At 35.5% G+C, this 23790-nt stretch overlaps 1 protein-coding gene across 9 annotated transcripts in view; it reads right to left on the bottom strand.

Annotated features, from left to right (window-relative positions):
- Positions 1-23790, bottom strand: part of DIAPH2 (diaphanous related formin 2) — a 1001991-nt gene that overhangs the window by 443227 nt on the left and 534974 nt on the right. For 5 of the 9 annotated variants that reach the window (XM_059156886.1, XM_059156884.1, XM_059156888.1 and 2 more), the window contains 2 exons: positions 22873-23002; positions 14934-15017 (listed from right to left, as the gene is read on the bottom strand). In XM_059156886.1, the coding sequence (XP_059012869.1) occupies positions 14934-15017; positions 22873-23002 (214 nt within the window). The remainder of the gene's footprint in view (positions 1-14933; positions 15018-22872; positions 23003-23790) is intronic. The other 4 variants (XM_059156889.1, XM_059156892.1, XM_059156890.1 and 1 more) reach the window with 1 other exon arrangement.

Raw genomic sequence — 23790 nt, 5'->3', positions numbered from 1 at the left:
TCCCCATCTCTCTCTCTGCCTGCCTCCCTGTCTACTTGTGATCTCTCTCTGTCAAATAAATAAATGAAATCTTTAAAAAAAAATACAGTAAGAAGTTGAAACCACAAAATCCACAGAAGAAAATACAGGGTAAAAGCTCCTAGAAATTGGTTTTAGCAATGATTTTTTTGGATTAGCCAACAAAAGCACAGGTAACAAAAGCCAAATAAAAAAGCTTCTATGCGGGAGCTTGCGTGTATTGGAACGGGAAAGCCAGAAACAGAGACAGAGCCGACAGTAAGCTCGCAGCTCGGGGTTACCTTGAACCGGTCGCAGGCTCGGTGAGCTTGGAGCGCGGCCGGAGGTCAGGAAGATGGGAGTAACTTCCCGCTGTTCTCTGAGGGCGCACTGAGGAGTGGGGCCCTGGGCTCTCGGCTCTACGTGCCGGAGAACAGGAGGCCGCCATTTGTATTCCCATCCTCCAGAACTCTACGGAAAGCGCTCAGGGAACAAAAGCTCCTGAAAGCAAACCCGAGCGGATTACTTACACCTGCCCCTGTTAAGGGCGGTGCAGTTCCGCCTGGGGCAAAGACACTTGAGAATCACTACAACAGGCCCCTCCCTAAGAAGATCAACAAGAAATCCAGCCGAGACCAAGTTCACCTACCAAGGAGTGTGGTTTCAATACCAAGGAGAGCAGCAGAATTCCAGAAGAGGAGAAAGCAAAGCACGGAACTCATGGCTTTTTCCCTGTGATTTTTTTTAGTTTTGCAGTTAATTTAATTTTATTATTTTTCATTTTTTGTTTTTTTTCTCACCTTCTGGTAAATATTTTTTTAAACTTTTACCTTTTTCTCCTTTAACGCTTTTTAACCAATTTAATATATGTATTTTTTTCTTTTTTACATTTTTCTTATTTGTTTTCTTTTTTTAAAATTCTTTTCTTTTCTTTTGTTTTTCTTTTTTATTTTTTTTTCTTTCTTCCTTTTGGAACCTCTTTTTATCCCCTTTCTACCCCCTCACGATTTGGGATCTCTTCTAATTTGGTTAAAGCATATTTTCCTGGGGTTGTTGCCACCCTCTAGTATTTTCCTTGCTCCTTCATATACTCTTAGCTGGACAAAATGACAAGACGGGAAAATTCAACTCAAAAAAAAGAACAAGAGGCAGTACCGAAGGCTAGGGACCTAATCAATACAGACATTGGTAATATGTCAGATCTAGAGTTCAGAATGACAATTCTCAAGGTTCTAGCCGGGCTCGAAAAAGGCATGGAAGATATTAGAGAAACCCTCTAGAAAGATATAAAAGCCCTTTCTGGAGAAATAAAAGAACTAAAATCTAACCAAGTTGAAATGAAAAAAGCTATTAATGAGGTGCAATAAAAAATGGAGGTTCTCACTGCTAGGATAAATGAGGCAGAAGAAAGAATAAGTGATATAGAAGACCAAATGACAGAGAATAAAGAAGCTGAGCAAAAGAGGGACAAACAGCTACTGGACCACGAGGGGAGAATTTGAGAGATAAGTGACACCATAAGACGAAACAACATTAGAATAATTGGGATTCCAGAAGAAGAAGAAAGAGAGAGGGGAGCAGAAGGTATACTGGAGAGAATTATTGGGGAGAATTTCTCCAATATGGCAAAGGGAACGAGCATCAAAATTCAGGAGGTTCAGAGAACGCCCCTCAAAACCAATAAGAATAGGCACACACCCCGTCACCTAATAGTAAAATTTACAAGTCTCAGTGACAAAGAGAAAATCCTGAAAGCAGGCCGGGAAAAGAAGTCTGTAACATACAATGGTAAAAATATTAGATTGGCAGCTGACTTATCCACAGAGACCTGGCAGGCCAGAAAGAACTGGCATGATATTTTCAGAGCACTAAAGGAGAAAAACATGCAGCCAAGAATACTATATCCAGCTAGGCTATCATTGAAAATAGAAGGAGAGATTAAAAGCTTCCAGGACAAACAAAAACTGACAGAATTTGCAAACACCAAACCAGCTCTACAGGAAATATTGAAAGGGGTCCTCTAAGCAAAGAGAGAGCCTACAAGTGGTAGATCAGAAAGGAACAGAGACCATATACAGTAACACTCACCTTATAGGCAATACAATGGCACTAAATTCATATCTCTCAATAGTTACCCTGAATGTGAATGGACTAAATGCCCCTGTCAAAAGACACAGGGTATCAGAATAGATAAAAAAACAAAACCCATCTATATGTTTCCTCCAAGAAACTCATTTTAAGCGCGAAGACACCTCCAGATTTAAAGTGAGGGGGTGGAAAAGAATTTACCATGCTAATGGACATCAGAAGAAAGCAGGAGTGGCAATCCTTATATCAGATCAATTAGATTTTAAGCCAAAGACTATAATAAGAGATGAGGAAGGACACTATATCATACTCAAAGGGTCTGGCCAACAAGAAGATTTAACAATTTTAAATATCTATGCCGCCAACGTGGGAGCAGCCAACTATATAAACCAATTAATAACAAAATCAAAGAAACATATCAACAATAATACAATAATAGTAGGGGATTTTAACACTCCCCTCACTGAAATGGACAGATCATCCAAGCAAAAGATCAGCAAGGAAATAAAGGCTTTAAATGGCACACTGGACCAGATGGACATCACAGATATATTCAGAACATTTCATCCCAAAGCAACAGAATACACATTCTTCTCTAGTGCACATGGAACATTCTCCAGAATAGATCACATCCTCGGTCCTAAATCAGGACTCAACTGGTATCAAAAGATTGGGATCATTCCCTGCATATTTTCAGACCACAATGCTCTAAAGCTAGAACTCAACCACAAAAGGAAGTTTGGAAAGAACCCAAATACATGGAGACTAAACAGCATCCTTCTAAAGAATGAATGGGTCAACCGGGAAATTAAAGAAGAATTGAAAAAAATAATGGAAACAAATGATAATGAAAATACAATGGTTCAAAATATGTGGGACACAACAAAGGCAGTCTTGAGAGGAAAATATATAGCAGTACAAGCCTTTCTCAAGAAACAAGAAAGGTCTCAGGTACACAACCTAACCCTACACCTAACGGAGCTGGAGAAAGAACAAGAAAGAAAGCCTAAGCCCAGCAGGAGAAGAGAAATCATAAAGATCAGAGCAGAAATCAATGAAATAAAAACCAAAAAAACAAGAGAACAAATCAACGAAACTAGGAGCTGGTTCTTTGAAAGAATTAATAAAATTGATAAACACCTGGCCAGACTTATAAAAGAAAAGAGAAAGGACCCAAATAAATAAAATCATGAATGAAAGAGGAGAGATCACAACGAACACCAAAGAAATACAAACTATTATAAGAACATGCTATGAGCAACTCTACGGCAATAAATTTGACAATCTGGAAGAAATGGATGCATTCCTAGAAACAAATAAAAGACCACAACTGAACCAGGAAGAAATAGAAAGCCTGAACAGAGCCATAACCATTAAGGAGTTTGAAACAGTCATTAAAAATCTCCAAACAAACAAAAGCCCAGGGCCAGAGGGCTTCCCGGGGGAATTCTACCAAACATTTAAAGAAGAACTAATTGCTTTTCTCCTGAAACTTCCAAAAAATAGAAATGGAAAGAAAACTTCCAAACTCATTTTATGAGGCCAGCATCACCTTGATCCCAAAACCAGACAAGGACCCCATCAAAAAAGAGAGCTATAGACCAATATCCTTGATGAACACAGATGCGAAAATACTCAACAAAATACTAGCCAATAGGATTCAACAGTACATTAAAAGGATTATTCACCACGACCAAGTGGGATTTATTCCAGGGCTGCAAGGTTGGTTCAACATCCGCCAATCAGTCAATGTGATACAACACATCAATAAAAGTAAGAACAAGAACCATATGATACTCTCAATAGATGCTGAAAAAGCATTTGACAAAGTACAACATCCCTTCCTGATCAAAACTCTTCAAAGTGTAGGGATAGAGGGCACATACCTCAGTATCATCAAAGCCATCTATGAAAAACCCACCGCAAATATCATTCTCAATAGAGAAAAACTGAAAGCTTTTCCGCTAAGGTCAGGAACACGGCAGGGATGTCCATTATCACCACTGCTATTCAACATAGTACTAGAGGTCCTAGCCTCAGCAATCAGACAACAAAAGGAAATTAAAGGCATCCAAATCAGCAAAGAAGAAATCAAACTATCACTTCTCACAGATGATATGATACTATATGTGGAAAACCCAAAAGACTCCACTCCAAAACTGCCAGAACTTGTACAGGAATTCAGTGAAGTGTCAGGATATAAAATCAATGCACAGAAATCAGTTGCATTTCTCTACACCAACAGCAATACAGAAGAAAGAGAAATTAAGGAGTCAATCCCATTTAAAATTGCACCCAAAACCATAAGATACCTAGGAGTAAACCTAACCAAAGAGGCACAGAATCTATACTCAGAAAACTATAAAGTACTCATGAAAGAAATTGAGGAAGACACAAAGAAATGGAAAAATGTTCCATGCTCCTGGATTGGAAGAATGAAAATTGTGAAAATGTCTATGCTACCTAAAGCTATCTACACATTTAATGCAATTCCTATCAAAGTACCATCCATCTTTTTCAAAGAAATGGAAGAAATAATCCTAAAATTTATATGGAACCAGAAAAGACCTCGAATAGCCAAAGGGTAATTGAAAAAGAAAGCCAACGTTGGTGCCATCACAATTCCGGACTTCAAGCTCTATTACAAAGCTGTTATCATCAAGACAGCATGGTACTGGCACAAAAACAAACCCATAGATCAATGGAACAGAATAGAGAGCCCAGAAATAGACCCTCAACTCTACAGTCAACTAATCTTCGACAAAGCAGGAAAGAATGTCCAATGGAAAAAAAAAAAAAAAACAGCCTCTTCAATAAATGGTGCTGGGAAAATTGGACAGCCACATGGAGAAAAATGAAATTGTACCATTTCCTTACACCACCCACAAAAATAGACTCAAAATGGATGAAGGACCTCAATGTGCGAAAGGAATCCATCAAAATCCTTGAGGAGAACACAGGCAGCAACATCTTCGACCTCAGCCACAGCAACATCTTCCTAGGAACAACGCCAAAGGCAAGGGAAGCAAGGGCAAAATGAACTATTGGGATTTCATCAAGAGCAAAAGCTTTTGTACTGCAAAGGAAACAGTTAACAAAATCAAAAGACAACTGACAGAATGGGAGAAGATATTTGCAAACGACATATCAGATAAAGGACTAGTGTCCAAAATCTATAAAGAGCTTAGCAAACTCAACAGCCAAAGAACAAACAATCCAATCAAGAAATGGGCAGAGAATATGAACAGACATTTCTGCAGAGAAGACATACAGATGGCCAACAGACACAGAAAAAGTGCTCCATATCACTCGGCATCAGGGAAATACGAATCAAAACCACAATGAGATATCACCTCACACCAGTCAGAATGGCTAAAATCAACAAGTCAGGAAATGACTTGTGCTGGCAAGGATGTGGAGAAAGGGGAACCCTCCTACACTGTTGGTGAGAATGCAAGATGATTCAACCATTCTGGAAAACAGCATGGAGGTTCCTCAAAATGTTGAAAATAGAACTACCCTATGACCCAGCCATTGCACTACTGGGTATTTTCCCTAAAGATAGAAATGTAGTGATCCGAAGGGGCACGTGCACCCGAATGTTTATAGCAGCAATGTCCACAATAGCCAAACTATGGAAAGAACCTAGATGTCCATCAACAGATGAATGGATCAAGAAGATGTGGTATATATACACAATGGAATACTATGCAGCCATCAAAAAATGAAATATTGGGGCACCTGGGTGGCTCAGTGGGTTAAAGCCTCTGCCTTCGGCTCAGGTCATGATCCCAGGGTCCTGGGATCGAGCCCCACATCGGGTTCTCTGCTCTGCGGGGAACCTGCTTCCTCCTCTCTCTCTGCCTGTCTCTCTGCCTACTTGTGATCTCTGTCTGTCAAATAAAAAAATAAAATCTTTAAAAAAAAAAAAAGAAATGAAATCTTGCCAATTGCAATGACATGGATGGAACTAGAGGGTATCATGCTTAGCAAAATAAGTCAAATGAAGAAAGACAACTATCATATGATCTCCCTGATATGAGGAAGTGGATATGCAACATGAGGGGTTAAAGGGGGTAGGAGAAGAACAAATGGAACAAGGTGGGATTGGGAGGGAGACAAACCAAAAGTGACTCTTAATCTCATAAAACAAACTGAGGGTTGCTGAGGGGAGGGGCGTTGGGGGAAGGGGGGGTGGGGTTATGGACGTTGGCGAGGGTATGTGCTATGGTGAGTGCTGTGAAGTGTGTAAACCTGGTGATTCACATACCTGTAGACCAGGGATAAAAATATATGTTTATAAAAAATTTAAAGAAAATCAAACAAACAAACAAACAAAATACATGGTTGATCCCTATTATTCATAGATTCTGTATTTATGAATTTGCCTATTTGCTAAAATTAACCTGTAACCCCAATCAATACCTACAGCAATTTTGTGCTCATTCAGAGAAATGTACATACAAAGAATGGTGAAAAATTTGACTTGTCCAAGATGTGTGTTTCCAGCTGAAGTTGAACAAAGTGATACACTGCATTCTTGTTTCAGGTCTCATGCTGTAAACACCTATCTTTATGCAATATATTTACTGCCATGTTCTTCCTCATTCTTATGGCTTTTTTGGTAACTTTTCTTTTAAAAATTACCCCCAAGCATGGTGCTGAAGTGTTGTCTGGTGTTCCTAAGTGCAAGAAGGCTGTGATGTGCCTCATGGAGAAAATAAAAGTGTTAAATAGGATTTGTTTGGCATGAGTTATAGTGCTATTGGCTGTGAGTTCAATGTTAATGAATCTACCATACATATTAAGTAAGGTGCTTTTATACAGAAGCAAACATAAAACATGGTTATGTACAGGTCATCTGATGAAAATATTCTGACCAGAGAGTCCCAGGTACCTAACTCTGTAATTTGTTCCTGTAACAATGGTTTGGATTTGCTAACTCAGTGTTCATGGTGACATTATAGAAAATTACTGCAAATAAAAATCAATTGTATATAACACATAGAAGAGACAGAAAATATAAAAACACTACTGACAGCAAATATTACCTCTACGTATATTATAATTAATAAAATCTGGATGTTACTATATCTTATTTTATTTAAAGTTTAGTATATTCTATTTGACATGTTACTAAACATCACTGATGGCTTGACTTTATGAAATCATATTATATTATATGTATGGTCCATAATTCATTTTATTATTTGTCTTAATTCTTAGCTATTTTGGACATTTATTATTATTTACTGTTATAAACACAGTTACAAAGAAACTCTTGTACATAAATCTTGGTGCCTATTCCTGATCATCCTTTTTCACCCCCGATCATCTCCTTAGGACAAATTAAAGCTTTGCAATTAGTTTAAGGTTCTTGATATATTTTCCTTTTCAAAAAGTTGAAGTCATCTTGAACTTAGACCGTTAATACATAAGTACCTCTTCTATACTACCTGTGCCAGCACTGAATATACGATATAGCTTGTTTTTAACCTAAAAAACTTGTGTTGTTTTATGTGCATTTCTTATATTACTGATGAGGTTGCCTATTTTGGAATATTTTTCTCCTGAGAATGTCTGTTCATCTACCATTTGCCTATTATTAATCATCACTAATCATTTCTTTTTTCTTTTTAAAGATTTTATTTATGTATTTGACAGACAGAGATCACAAGTAGGCAGAGAGGCAGGCAGAGAGAGAGGAAGAGAAGCAGGCTTCCTGTTAACCAGAGAGCCTGATGCGGGGCTTGATCCCAGGACCCTGGGATCATGACCTGATCTGCAGGCAGAGGCTTTAACCCACTGAGCCACCCAGGCACCCCTGTCACTGATCATTTCAAATGAATTTCTAAGTAAGTTGGGATATCGACTGATACAATAAATAGAAATGTTTGAGATAATTCACTTTCTTCTAAAGATCACCTATTCAGTGTGGTTTATAGTGGTAAAAGATAGATGGACAAACACAAATTAATTCAAAACATGTCCAAACTACCATGAAATAGATAACTGAAGAAAAGTGATATATTTAAAACAGGGGATACAAATGTACAACTCAGAATACATTAAAAAAAAATTCACCGCGACCAAGTGGGATCTATGCCTGGGATGTGAGAGTAGTTCAGTATTTGCAAACCAATCAATATAATACATCACATCAACAAAAGAAAGGATAAAAACCATAATCATTTTAATAGATGCATAAAGAGTGTTTTAGAAAGTATAACATGCATTCATGATAAAACCCCTCAACACAGTAGGATTAGAGGGACCATACCTCAACATAATAAATGGCTGTATATGAAAAAGCCACAGTTACCATCATACTCAATGTTGAAAAATGGAGAGCTTTTCCACTAAGATCAGGAATGAGATAAAGATTCCACTCTCACAACTTTTATTCAACATAGTACTGGAAGTCCTAGCATGACAATCAGGCAAAAAAAAAATAAATAAGAGGCATCCAGTTTGAAAGGAAGAAGTGAAACTTTCACTATTTGCAGATGTTAGGATGCTATATAGATATCATATAAAGAAGACTGTAAAGACTCCACCATAAAACTATTAGAACTGATCAATGAATTCAGTAAGGTTGCAGGATATATAACAAATATACAGACATCTGTTGTATTACTATACATTAATAATGAAGTGGCAGAAATAGAAATTAAGAAAGCATTCTTAGTTATATTTGCACCAAAATAATAAAATACATAGGAATAAATTTAAGGAGATGAAAGACTTACATTCTGAAATCCACAGAACACTGCTGAAAAAAATTCAAGATGATATAAAACAATGGAAAGCCATTCCATGCTCATGGTTTGCAAGAATGAATATTGTTAAAATGTCTATTCTACCCAAAGCAATCTTCACATTTAATGCAATTCCTATGAAAACACCACTGCCCTTTTTCAGAAAGCTAAAAAAAGAGTCTTAAAATTTGTATGGAACCACAAAAGACCCTGAATAGTCAAAGCAATCTTGAAAAAGAAGACCAAAACTTGAGAAATCACAATCTCTGATTTCAAGATATACCACAAAGCTATAGTAATCAAAACAGTTTGGAATTGGTACAAAAACAGACACATAGATCAATGAAACAGAAAACAGATTTCAGAAATAAACCCAGGATTATACAGTCAACTAATCTTTGATGAATGAGGCAAGAATATGTAATTGGAAAAAGTCTCTTCAACAAATGGTGCTGGGAAACCTGGACAGCTACATGCAAAATAATGAAACTGGACCACTATCTTATACCATATACAAAAATAAACTTAAAATGGACCAATTATCTAAATTTGAAGCCCAAAACCATAAAAATCCTAGAAGAGAACATAGATAGTAATTTCTCTGAAATTGGCTACAGCAACATTTCTCCGGATACATCCTCTGAGGTGAGAGAAACAAAAATAAAAATTTACTATAAAAACCTTTGCACAGCAAAGGAAATAGTCAAGACAACTAAAAGACAATATACAGAATGGGAGAAGATATTTGCAAATGATATATCTAATAAAGGTGTAGTATCAAAAATATATAAAGAACTGGTACAACTCAATACCCACAAAACAAATAATCCAATTAAAAATGGGCAGAAGACATGAACAGACATCTTTCCAAGGAAGACATCCAGATGGCCCACAGACACATGAAAAGATGCTCAACATTACTTATCATCAGGGAAATGCAAATCCAAACCACAATGAGATATCACCTCACATCTGTCAGAATGGCTAAAATAAGAACACAAGAAACAATAAGCATTGATGAGGATGTGGAGAAAAAGGAACCCCCATGCACTGTTGGTGGGAAAGCAAGCTAATTCAATCATGTGGAATATAGTTCAGAGGCTCCTCAAAAAATTAAAAGTAGTATTACCATATGGTTCAGTAATTCCACAACTGGGTATTTACCCAAAGCATATGAAAACACTGACTTGAAAAGATATGTGCACCCCTTTGTTTATAGCAGCATTATTTATAATACTTAAATTATTAATGTGTCCATCAGGTGTCTATCAATAGATGAATGGATAAAGAAGAAGTGGTATACATACAAAAATATATAAGTATTGGAATATATAGTCTAACACACACACACACACACACACACACACACACACACATACAAACGCAATGAGTTATTACTCAGCCATAAAAAAGAATTAGATCTGTGAAGTGTGTAAACCTGGTGATTCACAGACCTGTACCCCTGGGGATAAAAATATATGTTTATAAAAAATAAAAAATTATATAAAAAAAAGAATTAGATCTTGCCATTTGCAATAGCATGGATGAATCTAGAGAGTATAATACTAAGTGCAATAAGTCAGAGAAAGAGAAACACCACATAATTTCAATTATATGTGGAATTTAAGAAACAAATCAAAGAAAAAAGAGAAATTAAAAAAAAAAGAATTGATTCTTAACTATAGGGAACTAACTGATGGTTACCAGAGGGACTTGGGTGGGGAGACAGGTGATGCAGGTGATGGTGATTAAGAATACATGTCTACTGATGGGCACTGAGTAATGTATAAAATTGCTGAATCACTATATTGTACACCTAAACCTAGTGTAACACTATTATGTTAATTATACTGAATTTAAAATTCTTAAAAATGTGTAACTCAGAGACGAGAAGTACTTATACTATACTATTAGAGTTAAATAAACATGTGTTTAGTTAATGACCATATCTTTCAAGAAGGGTGGGCAAGGAAAATATTTATTCTTTTTTTAAAGAAGATTTTATTTATTTATTTGACACAGAGAGAGAGATTACAAGTAGGCAGAGAGAGAGGGGGAAGCAGGATCCCCACTGAGCAGAGAGCCTGATGTGGGGCTCAATCCTAGGACCCTGAGACCATGACCTGAGCCAAACGCAGAGGCTTAACCCACTGAGCCACCCAGGTGCCCCAGAAATATTTATTCTTTGATCATCATCATAGAGTGTGTTATTCCTTGCTAAGGACACATAGAAGGAATAGGCAATTGAATGAAACCTTAAATCCTAAGAATACCATTTTTAATATAGTTAACAGTTTACTATAGTTTTTCATTGAGTGTTTCCAGTTATAATAATTAACATTCTATCAGAATATAGAATTTACCAAGGTTTATGTCGTTTTCTCAGTTTATCTTATATTTATGAATAAAAATTTCATATTTTATATCTTTTTCAATTGCATTCTTGTTATTATTCTCAGTGCTGTTATATTGACAAGAACAATGAATACAGAGGATACCCAAAAGCTTAGCCCTTGTTAATTGTGTGACATTCAGCACTTTACTTAATCTTTCTGAGACTCAGTCTCCTTTTGTATAAAATTATGGTTAACAGAGAACCTGGCTTTTAGTTAAGCTCTTTATAAATGGTAGTAGTTATTATTATCACTATTAGGTATTAGAAAAAAAGCACAATTAAATGAAAAAGCAATAGCTAACATAAACATTAGCTACATCTTGCTACAAATGCAAACAGGATCCATTTATTTAAAATGCACATAAAAGAAATGCTTTATTATCATTTTATTAGTTATTATAATAATATTCAAAATTTATACCTTTATTTTTCCCTGGACATTTACTATTAATTATTCAGAATATTCAGTTAAAAGTATAAGTTTTTTCTTTTCTTCCATGTTTATATATGCTTAGGACAAAGATATCCTAGGATATTAGAAATTTTATAACTGATTCCTGAATTCGGAACAATGATTCTTCCATCAAAGCTTACAGATATCATTTAAAGTAAGATGAGACTTTGTGATCATGTTTTTAGAGTGTTATTTCTAAAAGACGACAAGATGGAAAAAAGTTTAAAAAAAAGTAAAGAAAATAAACTTAATGACATCACATATTATTTCAGAAAGCTTTGCCATTTAATGAGCAGATTTTGACCTTCACTTTAAAAATGGGACCAAACAAGTATAAAAAAACCTGAGATAAATCATCTGGAATTAATATTTTCCTGATAGCTTGAATGATAAACTATTATTTATATAATACCTTTCTCCTCAGGCATTTCCACATTGAATATTTAATTTTGTTAGCATAATCATCCTGAGGGATAAATGGGCTAAATATTGACTGTGTGTATTTTACAAATTAAGAAACATTACTGTTGAAACAGGGAACTGATAGCTTAAATGGCCAATGATCCTACAAGTAGGTAGCAACAAAGTTGAAACTCAGGTATGTATCTCAAGATTCTCATCCTTGAACATATTTCTAGCATGTATTTCTTTCAGATATATCCTTATCAGAATCCTCTGCCACAGAGCTATCAGCTTCCAATAGGGTCAGAGTTTTTTGTTACTATTTCAGGGAATTAACTTAAAAAAATAACAACTCTATTCTGACTGTTTTTCATGGAAATGTGTTTAAGCTGTTTGGGTCATAAAGAATTGGAACAAGTAAATATTGTATTTGCTGTTTACTAATTTACCTAATTAACTTGTAGAATCCAAATTCCAGAAAAGGACCTCAGTTAAATTCAATAAATCACACTAGCAGTATAGTCCCCTACAACTTGGTCCTTGTGTTCAAACCATATTTAAAATGTGTAAAAAGTGGAGAATAGAGGTACTGCTCAGGTACCTCTGATATAGTTCTTTACTCTCCCCAAATCCCTAATCCCTAGATTCCTAAACCAGTCTCATCCTTGTCAATGAATCCATCAGAAGGACTAGTAGCAGTTAAAACTGCAGTAATGGTAACCATGCTGATTACCAGATTCCACCAATTTTTCCTAGAGGTATAATCAATCTCCACTCAGCATGAGACATCCCTTCTTTTGACTCTGCTGTAGCAGCAGAGAGCTGCTTCTTTCCTCATTTCTGTTAGTTTTCCCTCTTCTTTACTCTCCCTTCTCCACCTTGACAATGCTACTTAACATCAGTCCCTTAAACTTTTGCATTGACTATATCCCTGTGCTTTATTTCAGAGTCACTCAAATTGCAACAATTGATGTATGAATATTCAATTTTAACTAATGAGCTTGAATCCAGAATGAGAAAAAACTGAGCAACATTCCCACAAATCCCATTTCCTGACATTAAATCAAAAACATACTGATAGTAATGACAGCAGCGACAAGTACTTAGTGAAAATTTTAATTCAGGATGTGCTCAGGACAGGTTAAGATTCAATGATTTACAAACTAGGGCAATACTGATAGCAACTATGGAAAGATCACCCTGAATGCTTACATGGCATATAATATGCTCAGTGGGTGTTTTTTTTTTTTTAATAGTAGAATGTACCTATCCACCCTGAAGACTAAAAGACACTTTGATAAAATCCTTAAGTAACATATGACTTGTTGAAAAATAATTATTTACAATGACATCAGATCGATTCTGAGAGCAAATATTTATACAATGCATTTGATCATTTTAACTAAGCACATGGGAAAACACTGATCTTTCAGATTAACTGTAATCCTTCTCTTACTTTCTACAAGTCATTATACATTTTAAAAATATGAATGACCAGCTTTCTAAAAATGTTTTGTTGAAGCATGCATACATTGTACATATAGGTTACCAGCTGAATGAATTTTCACAAAATAAATACATCCATGTAAACAGGATCCGGATCAAGAAACAGAACATTATCAGCACTCCAGAACCCCTCGCAAACTTTGTCATTAACTCACACCAAGAGTAACCATTGTAGGGGCACCAGGGTGGCTCAGTGGGTTAAGCCTCTGCCTTCAGCTCAGGTCATGATCTTAAGGATCCTGAGATGGAGCCCCACATTGGGCTCTGCTCATCAGGGAGCCTGCTTTCCCCTCTATCTCTGCCTGCCTCTCTGCCTACTTCTGATCTCTCTGTCAAATAAGTAAATAAAATATTAAAAAAAAAAAAGGAGTGACCATTGTAATTATTTTTAACATCATACATCTGTTTTGCCCTAAATAGCCACTTTTAACGACTGAGCCACCCAGGTGCCCCCCCTAAATAGCCACTTTTAAAGAATACTTTTTTTTTTTTTTAAGATTTTTATTTATTTATTTGACAGAGATCACAAGTAGGCAGAGAGGCAGGCAGAGAGAGAGAGAGGAGGAAGCAGGCTCCCTGCTGAGCAGAGAGCCCGATGCGGGACTCGATCCCAGGACCCTGAGATCATGACCTGAGCCGAAGGCAGCAGCTTAACCCACTGAGCCACCCAGGCGCCCCTAAAGAATACTTTTTAAAGGCCTGGTTTTCTCCTTGTTGTTTAATGTGTGAGAAATTGAAAATCAAGTATCTGCAAATATACTTTGGCTAATTTAAGCACCCAGAAAGTTTCACTATTGGGCTAGATAAACATAGGATCTAGGATCAGGTTGATGTTTAATAAACATTCACAACACTGAATTTACAACAGCCTTATCATGGTAGATTTTGCCCTGAGAAAGCAGACTAATGACATTACACATTATTTAAGAAAGTATCATGCCAGGATGCATCTATAAAAGTGGAAACCTTTATATTTTAATGTAAGACAGTATAGGATCAAGAACCAAACTAAAAAGTTCACGTAAGTACTATTGTAGAAGATGTAAGTGAAAAACCACTGAAAGTCAAAACAACTGGGAAAGCTTTATATGGAGGCGTGAGATTTCAAGTGGATCTTTAAAAGGATATACACAGGGCTCATAAGGACTGAGAGAAGAGGGTGGTATTTCTGTTCGGAAAAAGCATAGGAGCCTAGGCTCTGAGACATGAGGGACAAGGATGTGGAGACAGATAAGCTGGGCACATAATTACTAACAGAAAAAGATTCTGGGATGTAAAAGGTAAGGTATTCTGAGAAATGCCTATGTAAGTCTGTAAAAAATTGTTGACTTACATTGAAACATTTTACTCAAATCCAAATGGCCTGGTCTCTGTTTTCTTTCACTGCTACCTGAAGATACTTTTTCAACAGTTTTCTCTAGAAATAAACATTAAATAGAGTGTTTATATATTATGAATTGACAACTCTGGTTGGTAATGACTAGATTATTGACCAGCAAAAAAAGAAAAAAAAAACAAAAAACAAACAAACAAAAATACACACAAACACACAAAACAGGGCTTTCTTTCCTAAATCCTTTTAATGTTTTAGGTTGAAAATTCATTTTTATGCACATTTTGAACCTTCTATTGCTTCTGTTATTTTAAAGAAATTGACTGTTAGAAAAATATGGGTAACTTGGTGTGGGTAAGGCAGAAAGAAATATAACAAACTGGAAAATTCATGAATGTGAATCCTTAAAATTTAATATTCTTTTAAATTTTATAAGATATTTAAGAATGTCAATATGACAGAATGTAATTCATTCAGTAAAAATTATTTATTTTATGGTATATATGAAAAAGTCCAAAAGAAGCCAAACTATTTTAACTACTTTTGTAAAACTGACATAGTAGTATGATGTATACTCAGGGTTTTTTGGTTTGTTTTTTAAGGATTTATTTATTTGAGGCAGAGAGAGGGTGCATGAGTGGGGGGAGGGGCAGAGGAAGAGAAACTTCTGGTGGACTTCCCACTGAGTATGGAGCCTGATGTGGGTCTTGATCCTAAAACCCATGAGATCACAATGTAAGTCAAAACAAAGAGTTGACACCCAACTGACTTAGCCAACCAGGCATCACTGTACTCAGTTTTATACTCAGACTGCTAACATTTATGCAAGGTTAATTCTATGGATATTTTATCACATTGGTGTATTATCATTCTGTGCTTCTAAAAAGTCAGATTATAATTCAAAGTTTAAATCTGCTAGAAAATCCTACAGTTTGCAGAGAGGGGTGTAGGGAGAGGGTGGTGGGGTGATGGATATTGGGGAGGGTATGTGCTATGGTGAGTGCTGTGAAGTGTGTAAACCTGGCGATTCACAGACCTGTACCCCTGGGGTTAATAATATATGTTTATTAAAAAATTTAAGGGGCACCTGGGTGGCTCAGTGGGTTGAGCCGCTGCCTTCGGCTCAGGTCATGATCTCAGAGTCCTGGGATCGAGTCCCACATCGGGCTCTCTGCTCAGCAGGGAGCCTGCTTCCCTCTCTCTCTCTGCCTGCCTCTAAGTCTACTTGTGATCTCTCTCTGTAAAATGAATAAATAAAATCTTAAAAAAAAAATTAAAAAATATGTTAAAAAAAGAGAAAATCCTACAGTTTAATACTTTCTCGGATCTTGGGCTTTATGAGTCACTGTATATTTATTGCTCTAAAAAATAGTAGAATTTTTTTCCCCTAACTCAAAAATTTTCAATAAAACTAACACCAACAATCTAGAAGTGCTTTTTTTTTTCAGGAATTTAGAACAAGAGATGGATGTTTCAGTAGTTAGTTACATATTACTTGAGAAAGTTGACTGCCATTAGTTCCTAACAGATTTTAATCCTTACTGTTCACCATAATCCTTTATGGTTTGATGGCCTCCATAAGTTTAGATCCCATCCATTATTAGCTTGATAGCTTCCAATTTTAGCTTTCTTTTTGAAAGAAGTAAAAATATAGACCAGGAAATATTGTTCTGGTATCCTCTTTATTCTGACTTACCTTGTTTTCCCCCTTGTATTTAGAGTACACAGTAATTTTAGGGCTGCAATTCTCTGTCAATTTCCCATGTCATATTTTGAAATATGCCTGTTATACTACAATGATATGCAATGATTCAATTTAATAGACATTTATTGAGCATTTACTTCTCTCTGAGATGCTACGCTAGCACCGAGACTATAGGGACAAATCCAGGACATACAGAGAGAAACAAACAATGGAAAAAAACTATGAATGTGGTATGTACCATATTACTAATAAGGCTGAAGTGTTGCTGTGACACAAAGAAAGGAGAGGGTAATTCTGTCAAAGTGGGGCTGCAGAGACTATAGACCATGACACAGAGGACATAGTAACATTTACACTCCAATAAATCTTTTATTTAGTTAGCATTTACTCCAATATGAGCATAAATCCCTGTTGTGTATTTTAGACTACAAAGGAAGCAAAAATGGAGCTGAAAAATATGTAATAAATTAACTCCAAAGTCTGCAAACCTTCCGCGATTCTCCAATCTAGTTATGTGGTCATGGACAATTCCTTCATCATTCTGGGCCTCAGTTTCTTGAACTTTAAAATAATGAATCTGGATGAATTGCCATCATGGATCCTTTTTAGCAGGGATGAGATGATGTCTAAAGCTTCTGCCAGCTCTGGAATTTTGGAAAATATTTTGGCTTTTTCTTGCTATTGTTCCCCCAATAGTTTTTTACTCTATTATTTTACATTTTCCTTTTTCTTTATTTCATGCATTTTTCCTTATAGTATTTCCTCTATTCTGAACTTTTTATAAAGAAGTCAGAGTAGAGGGGCACCTGGGTGGCTCAGTGGGTTAAAGCCTCTGCTTTCGGCTCAGGTCATGATCCCAGGGTCCTGGGATCGAGCCCCGCATCTGGCTCTCTGCCCAGCAGGGAGCCTGCTTCCCTTTCTCTCTCTCTCTGACTGCCTCTCTGCCCACTTGTGATCTCTATCAAATAAATAAATAAATAAATAAAATTTAAAAAAAAAAAGAAGTCAGAGTAGATAAATAACTGATCAGAGTTACTAATATTACATGGAAAGACGGCAGATATCGAAAGGTACAGCTGGTCATGAAAATTTATAATAATTGATTTAATTCATAAGAAATTAACACTGTTTATAGGACATTTAACAGCTTTTCACTGAAGTGAAACCCGTTTCATATTTATGTGAAACCTTAGGATTAATAGTGCTTTCAAATACAGTAAAGTAATTTTTCCCTGTTGAGTGAACAGATTTAATTAAACTTTATTAGTAACTCTTTTGGTTTAATCCCTGGAGCCAATCCATAAAACACTAGAGGTTTTAAATCAAACTGTAATCTTTAAAGCTCAAAGTTAAAGTGATAGCCACAGTGGCTATCCTTTATACAATATATATCTCTGTATCCTTTATACAATATATATCTCTGTATCTATTATATATAGTTATGCTCACAAAATACACACACACATAATCTTGAAAACTATTCATTAGGGGAAAGGTAACTGTGGTTTATCAAAAGTATTCTAGGGGTGCCTGGGTGGCTCAGTAGATTAAGCATCTGCCTTCGGCTCAGGTCATGATCCCAGGGTCCTGGGATTGAGTTCCACATGGGGCTCTCTGCTCAGTGGAGAGTGTGCCTCTCATTCTCCCTGTGCCTTTCCCCACTGCTCATACTCTCTCTCATTCTCTCAAATAACCAGTAAAATCTTAAGAGTATTTTAAAGGCATCAGAGTTTCTAAAGCAATCATTTTTCTTCTCTCTCTAAAGACTCATTGGTATTTCAAACATGAATGAGAGGACCTGCCGATTTATAATTTAGCCAAAAATGAAATGACCAGAGCAATTTTATTTTATTAATTTCACTGGTAATAAAATGACACTGTAGTGTTTGATGCTGAGTTTTGTAAGGATATGAGAATGTCTGTTTAGAAGAAAGTTAGGTACTCTACTCCCTAACCCTGACTGCTTGCTTCCCCTCTCCTGGCAATAACTAAATAGATAAATAAGTGAAGCCAAACCAAAACAAAACCACTGTATCTTTCTTTAGGCAATGCCTCATAAACTTTTCTTACCAGGTACCCTAAACGGAAAAGAAGATTGAACACTCACCCTTGGGGATCAACTGAAAGTGTGAAATTTCTTTGAAGTCATCTGTTTCATTTTTTAAAAATTCATGTGGATTTTGAATTCTGTTTCATAACATATATCTGTTTTAATGTGAAGATGATGTTTTCCCCCAATATCTTTGAGTTAACAGAGGTCTAGGAAAATATGCTAAAATATGTATAAATGCTATAATTTATATGGTAAAATATGCTAAGTTTATACCACAGTTTTGCACATTCAAAGATACACAGAATTTTAGAAGGTTAGCTAAAAAATAAACACAATTATAAAATAAATTTATCCACAGATCACACATATTTAAGGCATTTTAGGCATTTTAAGGCATTTAAGGCATTTATTTGTCAGTCAATTTGAGGCCTATAACTCTACTACTTAACTGAAATAAATTTAATTGTGATACCAGACAGAAAAGTTCTTTATGTTATCAAAATTGATATATGATTTACAAAAATAAAAAACATATAAAAAGTTATTAGTAGTCAAACAATTGTTCTCTAAATATAAGTTATAGGGGCACCTGGATGACTCAGTTGGTTATACACTCGACTATTGATTACAGCACATGTCATAAACTCAGGGTCATGAGATCTAGCCTTGTGTTGCTCTCCACGCTCTTTGGGAAGTCAGTCTGAGATTCCTCTCCCTCTGCCCCTCCCCCTGCTCACTCTCTTTCTCCTTCTCTCTCTCAAATAATCTCAAAAAAATAAATATGACATATAATTCAATCATTAATTTATTTCATCTTATTGATAACCCTCTAGTTTGAAAAGAAAGGTACTTTTTGTACTTTTGAAGGCGATCATTTCACATCAAGACAGTTCATTATCAAATAATATTGATTATATAGTACTGACCAATTTGTGTTTTTCCTGGTTGACTATATACAGTACTAGAGGTGACAGAATGTGATTCAAACAAGACCGAACTGTATATTAACCTAACAAGTTAGACTCAAATATCAAGGAAAAGTATTTAACTATAAATGAGAGGTAATTGGCTTGACCCTTCACCCTGTTTTTTTTCCCCCCTGTAGACCAAATTCTAGAGTAATTCTTCCTAGGGCTTTAGTAGCAAAATATTCTTTAAAAATGAATTCTAAACAGGGATTTGACAAATGATAGTCAGTTGTCTTAGAGGACAGGGCAGGTGAGATTTCTAGGCATAGGATGCAGCATGAAATGATATACAGAGACAGGATTATCAGAAAGGAATAAAAAGGCTCAAGAGAATACATATCTCAGCACACTGAAATGAGAACTAGGGAGGAAATGAAAGATGGATGGAAGCAGGTGGAATATGCTTAAGAATTTGAGTTGAGACTGAATTTCATAGGGAAAGAAAAAAGAACTAGTCAAAATAACGAGAGTAGGAATGGCTATGGTCCTAATAGTAAGATAGGAAGAGGATTTCTGGCAACAATCTTTTGAAAACACTGGCAGGAAAAATACAAAAAAGCAGAAATAATCAAGATACAACAGAGACATTTTTCTCTTGACAGAGATGGGGAGAAAGAAGTTGGTGACAGTATAAAATAAAAATATGAAAGTATTTATCAAAAGCCCAGACACAGGAAACAAACAAACAGAACTGGATATAATACATAGTTAGCAGACACTATAGGGACCATAGGCACCCTTATAGTTATCCCCTTCTAACAAGACAATAGCAGGAACTACAATATTCATAGCAATATATCACATATTATGACTACTACTAATAATAAAGATAGTGGTATAGCAACAGCTACATATTTACTAAGTGCCATGCCTTTTATTGAATACTCTAAACATGTCAACTCATGGGATCTTCTTGTTACTATCACTGCCATTTTACAGATGAAGAAACAAAAATGTGGAAGTTTAAATTACTAGCTCAAGGTTACAGAACTAAGAAGTTACCAGCTTGGATTAGAATTTTATAGTATCTAACTCAAAAGGCTGTGCGCTATAAGCTAACTTCATCAATAAAAATAGAGGTTAAAAGTTTGTATAAATTTATATAGATATAGAGATAGAAATATAGAAATATAGATAAGCTAGAGTTTAGACTTAAAATCAAAGCTGATATAAACTTCATTGTCCATTTCATTACAGTTGTTCCAGATTATTTTGACTAGAAGTGTTTATTGGATATGTTTATGTAAAGTATCCTCAATGTAAGAACTAAAAACTTAAAAATTATGAATTAAGAATCACTGTAAAATTAGAAAGATCATTTTATTTAAACACGTTCTTGACAGACTTCTCAAAATCTTTCTGAAATTCAATCTACGTATTAAACAAATAAAATTTAGAAAAAGAAATTCTGGAAAAGGGCAATCAAAAAGTAGTGATAACACTGAAATGATCTAATGATTGTCCTTATTTGTGACAGTTCTCAAGTTTCTAATTAAAAATTCTCCATTTCAGAAAGGGGAACCCTCCTACACTGTTGGTGGGAAGGCAAGCTGGTGCAGCCACTCTGGAAAACAGCATGGAGGTTCCTCAAAATGTTGAAAATAGAACTGCACTATGACCCAGCAATTGCACTATTGGGTATTTACCCTAAAGATACAAATGTAGTGATCCAAAGGGGCACGTGCACCCGAATGTTTATAGCAGCAATGTCCACAATAGCCAAACTATGGAAAGAACATAGATGTCCATCAACAGATGAATGGATCAAGATGTGGTATATATACACAATGGAATACTATGCAGCCATCAAAAGAAATGAAATCTTGCCATTTGTGACAACATGGATGGAACTAGAGCGTATCATGCTTAGCGAAATAAGTCAAGCAGAGAAAGACAACTATCATATGATCTCCCTGATATGAGGATGCGGTGATGCAACATGGGGGTTTAAGTGGGTAGGAGAAGAATAAATGAAACAAGATGGGATTGGGAGGGAGACAAACCATAAGTGACTCTTAATCTCACAAAACAAACTGAGGGTTGCTGGGGGGAGGGTGTTTGGGAGAAGGGGGTGGGATTATGGACATTGGGGAGGGTATGTGCTTTGGTGAGTGCTGTGAAGTGTGTAAACCTGGTGATTCACAGACCTGTACCCCTGGGGATAAAAATATATGTTTATAAAAAATAAAAAATTAAAAAAAAAATTCTCCATTTCCCTATAACTCAGGACTTTCAGTAAGGACTCGAAAGCATATACCTTTCCCAAGTTTATTATAAATGATATAAACCTGTTAGTGTTTGTTGAAGTGGAAAAAATATATGTCTGTAAAACCCAGAATACTGTTTGTATAATATTGTTCAGCAGTCAGGGCACCTGGGTGGTGCAGTCAGTTAAGCTTCCCAACTCTTGGTTTCAGCTCAGGCTGTGGTCTCAGCCCCATGTTGGGCTCCACACTCAGTGTGGAATCTGCTTAAGACTCGCTCTCTCTTCCCTCTCCCTTACCCAAATAAATAAATAAAATCTTAAAAAAATATATTGTTCAATGGTCACCTCTGCTAGTCTGGTATTATCAATCAAACACTTAATGTATTTCTTTGATTTAATCCAGTGTATCTCATTTTGTAGTATGAGGACCAGAATAACAATAGGAGACAGAGTAGTATTCCACAGTATCATTATTTTCTTTATTAAAATAAAAACCTTTAAGATAGATGTTAAATTATGCTTACTGCAATATAGCATCAGTTCTCTGGCAACTGCTTTTCTAAGGAACTTCTGTATCTTGGCTCTTCAATTTAACAACACACATTTGTGACCAGAGTCATATTTACTAACATGTAACTAATGTGGAATAATAGAAACAGTGAGAAAATCCGTAAGCAAGAACTGTCTCACAATCATTGTGATATCATGAAAAGCCCATGGTATAGTTCCATTGTAAACAATATGCACTTAAGTATTTATGAAATGAATGAGTGAACATACTATCAGATCAGAGATGTGAAAGTGTCAATATCCTAGCAATGTTAAAAAATGACACAAGTGAAAAATAGATCATTAAATATACTATACTAGCAAACATAAGCTAATGAAAACTATCTCCTTGCTTTTCAAATATCAGTAAACAGAAAAAATAAAATTAATGTTTTTTAATCTTACCATTTAAAATATAATACTCAGGCAAAGTATAGTCCAAAATAGTAATCAATTACCTTTGCTTGCACTTTCTACATGTTCCAGTTCGTCAGGAAACTTCAGGATATCCCGGTATTTTTCCTCACAAATTTCAGCAATAAAATGCAAGAGGGTTGTTTTTTGATCTGCTGACTTAGTATCTCTGATCTGGAATGAAATAACAATATTTTTAATGTATGTTGGGTAAGTAAACAGAGTTTTTTTTTTCTTAAATAAGTGAAAGGATGAACTCAATTTATTAAAACTAATTTAATTTTTTTTAAAAATGTTCAGGGCATCTGGATGGCTCAGTTGATTAAACATCTGACTCTTGGCTTTGGCTCAGGTCATGATCTCAGGGTCATGAGATGGAGCCCCATGACAGGCTCTGTGCTCAGTGTGGAGTCTACTTAAGATTCTCTCCCTTTCCCTCTGCCCCTCTCCCTGCTCATGCTCTCTCTCTAGTAAATAATAAATAAAATCATTAACAAAAAATTTTTTTTTTAAGTTAGGGTAGCTTCCAAATGGGGCCTAGAAACAATGCCCTAGATTTTGAAAGGAGCACCATTATTTTAAAACACAAAAGATGACCAAAACCAGCAAAAGTTTTAATTTTAATATATATATTGTAAAATGTCTAAATTATTATGGCAAAATGAACTATTCTCTGAGAACAAAGCATTAATTTAAGTATTAATAATTGCAGTCAAAGTTAATGTGTGCTTATGTTATCAGCATTTGTTCTTTGCTTTATCACTGAAATATATTCTTGGAAGCTGGACATGTTTGTGAGTTTATCTTTATTTGTAGCCATTACTGATGCAAATTAATATAAAAACTACATTTTACCCTCCTTTACTTGTATGGACCATCAAATAAGAAAAACTGGAAAGTTCTTATGCTGATTCATAAATAGAATCTGACCACACAATTGTGATGACAATTTTTTTCTGCTT

The sequence above is a fragment of the Mustela lutreola genome, chromosome X, assembly GCF_030435805.1.
Source record: "Mustela lutreola isolate mMusLut2 chromosome X, mMusLut2.pri, whole genome shotgun sequence".
Classification (NCBI taxonomy): Eukaryota; Metazoa; Chordata; class Mammalia; order Carnivora; family Mustelidae; genus Mustela; species Mustela lutreola.
The sequence above is the reverse complement of the archived record's forward strand: the minus strand, read 5'-3'. Positions and strand labels throughout refer to the sequence as shown.